Source organism: Euphorbia lathyris, chromosome 3 (assembly GCF_963576675.1).
Source record: "Euphorbia lathyris chromosome 3, ddEupLath1.1, whole genome shotgun sequence".
Classification (NCBI taxonomy): domain Eukaryota; kingdom Viridiplantae; phylum Streptophyta; class Magnoliopsida; order Malpighiales; family Euphorbiaceae; genus Euphorbia; species Euphorbia lathyris.
The window spans coordinates 17,395,246-17,398,341 of record NC_088912.1 but is presented as its reverse complement, the minus strand read 5'-3'; the positions used below and the strand labels follow the sequence as shown (position 1 = coordinate 17,398,341).

The 3,096-nt window shown below is 34.8% G+C and overlaps 1 protein-coding gene across 1 annotated transcript; it reads right to left on the bottom strand.

The window, feature by feature from the left end:
- Positions 1–1,524: 1,524 nt before the first annotated feature.
- On the bottom strand, positions 1,525–2,734 carry LOC136222200 (uncharacterized). The gene has a single exon (XM_066009740.1). The coding sequence runs from the start codon at positions 2,622–2,624 to the stop codon at positions 1,899–1,901; it is 726 nt and encodes a 241-aa protein (XP_065865812.1). The 5' UTR covers positions 2,625–2,734; the 3' UTR covers positions 1,525–1,898.
- Between the last annotated feature and the right edge of the window lie 362 nt (positions 2,735–3,096).

The window sequence follows — 3,096 nt, the reverse complement described above, 5'->3', positions numbered from 1 at the left end:
CTCCTCATCCATATGTTTTAGCCATTTGGCTGTTTTGGCTCATGAGCCGAGTCATTCAAAATGTAACAATGGTGTATTTATGGCTCACATTTGCCTATATTATTCTTAACCTTTTAGCTTATGCTGAAATATCGTCCTAACTGAATTTTGGATTCAAGATTGTAAAAAGCTGAGTCAGCCAATGACAGAGTGGGGACTCACACACTCACTTCTCTTAGAAGACTCCTTTCCAGATAATGACGGCTTACTGCTTCCAACTTCTTTAACCTATCTTGAAATTTCTGGTTTCAAAGTTGGTGCTCACTATTTTCTCTCTCTATCTATATACTTGAATGCCTTACCATTGTTGAACAAAGTCATATTTTCCTAGCAGCTTGGCTGAGAAACTAGACATATTCTGCTCAACTTTTAGCATATGCATAACAATAAGTAAATATCAATTCTCAAGAACCTTAGATGAAAACTATTGCATCTCTTTAGACATCTAATGTAATATACAATTGCACAGCTTCCTTAGATGCTTTCTTCCAGGCATTAAAATCTGAAAATTGTTTGCTTATTTACTCAAATGCAAAGAATGGGACTTAACAGGCCATTTCGACAACACAGGGCATGGGGATTATCTAATTGTAATGGAGCTTACATTGTGATGGAAAAGGCAATAAACTCTTTAAGACTCTTTCTTGGTTTATCTAATTGTAATGGAGCTTACATTCTCAACATAAATGGTTTGAATCCTTTTTCTATGATGTGATGCTTATTCAGGCCAATCTCTGGTGCACTGCTTTCTTCTATGATCCATAATTAATATTCAAGCGTGCTCTCTCTCTCTTTAGGATCTTTGGTGTAATAAGTTGGTCAAACAATTTTTAGATAGAACTCTCCCAATTAAAGTTTGAACACAATTTTAGTATCCTTGTAGAATACAAAAGGTTGCACTTTACTCAGATGATGCTTTCATTTGAATTTGGGTTACCTAATTGTACCGCAAATGAGTATTACAGATTTTTTGGATGTTCAAACTTGAAAAAAAATATAAGAATTTTTATTTTTATTTATGTATATAGAGCAATAAAAGAGAAAACATGTTTGCTTTTTAGTAGTTGCAACTTGTGTGTGGTGTCTGTGAATTATTACACCAGTGTGTTTCAGTTTATCTATTTCAGTCAGTAACTAATAACTGGTAGTATTTCTTACTGAAACACACTGTTTATCTATTTCAGTCAATAACTAATAACTTGTAGTTTTTCTTACTGAAAAGCATTACTGGCAGTATCTTACTGAAACACATGGACAAGGAATCTCTGAAAATACAGTTAAACTTCTTATTAAAACAGATTAACTTTAACTTTCATCATTTTCAGTTTTGTGCTTGATTAAAATATGACAACATCTTCATTTGGGTTATATGTTAACTTCAACTTCATTTCATGCCATGCTACATTTGCATTGCTTTAGTTTTCCTGTATGATCTTACCTTTTTCCTTTGTTAAATTCATAGGATAGTGAATGAGATTGTTGTCTTGTGGTGGACTTCAACGGGAAGCTGCCTGCATTTGAGATAGTTTCAGCCTTTACTGCTACAAGCTTCAAATGAGCAAAGAAATCTCAAAGTTCGGTACTTACTATTTTCTCTTTCTATCTATATATACTTCAATGCCTTACCATTGTTGAACAAAATCATATTTCATCATCACATCGATCGGACAAACGGAATAAGAGTAGTAATTAGATTCCAAACAGTGATTCTTAAATATGATTAATTTTTACACCAATTAAGAAAAAGAAAAGAGAGAGAAGGTGATACACATACAAGTATTAAGAATTCAACTTTAATATTGAATTGAATAAGAAGGTGCAGTTTTTTCTCCTTTTCGTGACCAGAATCAGACTGGGTTTTATTGATCGTTGCGGTGGTCGTCATCGTCATCATCATCATCAAAGCCAACAACCCAATCACATTGAGAGGCAACATCAAGGAAGTAAAGCGAGAGAACTAGAAGAACACAACATATAAACATAGGAATAGGCCCAAAGATCCACAAGAAAAGAGGCAAAGAGAAGTAGAAGGCACGCAAACCCAGGGACCAAAAATAGCTACCCCAATTAACAGACTTAGCCACATACTCCGCCGTGGCCGCTGTGAGATGGTGATCGGGAGATATTTTATTGAAAGGGACGTTAATGAGTATGCTTGCATGATTGTAATACCTTATGGATTGGACATTAAGCAAGAATGCCACCAAGAAACATAGCATCAGGCAAAAAAATCTAACAGACAAACCCATCTCACTTGTATCTCCGTAAGCAAACATCCACGCCCTCCGATCCTTGGTAGCGTTCCCCATCAGCACTGCGATTACCGAGCTCAGAGTTATTGCAGTCGACGCCAAAAGGGTTGATGCCATTATGTTGTTCCGTAGTGTCTGTACTGAAAGAACTCCGTTTTTAGATGGATCCTGCATCATAGCTCGAACCCAGAAACGCCTGTTCACGGCATTCACACCGATAACAGTTTTATAAGGGGTGTATATGACTCGAAGGAATAGCCATATGTGATATGCTATCATTATACCAAATCCTGCCGGAATTAATGTGTAATCAATAATTTTTTTCTCCTCCATTGATGATTGATTCTTGAGGTTGAAGTTGAGAAATGTGAAAAACAAAAGAGAAGGAGCTTTTATTTTTATACAGTGAAAGTGACAGCTCGTAACTTTGTTAAATGTGCTAACTGGAAATCACAGCGAATGGAAGTAATTATGCCATTATACCAAACTTTGTTATTTATGAATATGATCATCAATTTAATTGGAAGTAATTATACAATAGCAACCGTATCCAAGAAACAAACCAGAGGCTAAGAAATGGAAAACAGAAAATGCGAAATTGATCAGAGTGCTCCATGAAAACCTTTTTTTTTTTTTAAGAAATTGCTGGAAACGTTTTGAGAGATGAAGGTTTTGTGTTGGGATGATATCTTGCAATTTACATTCCGCATATTTAAATTCTTTCAAAATTGATAACGGTAATAAAAAAAATTATAAATAAATCAATAAAAATTTAAAAAAAAAAAAATAGGTGTTCTCTGCTCTT

What these genes read in the sequence shown, in the direction of transcription:
- LOC136222200 (XM_066009740.1), bottom strand. Translation starts at nt 2,624, where the DNA reads ATGGAGGAGAAAAAAATTATTGATTACACATTAATTCCGGCAGGATTT.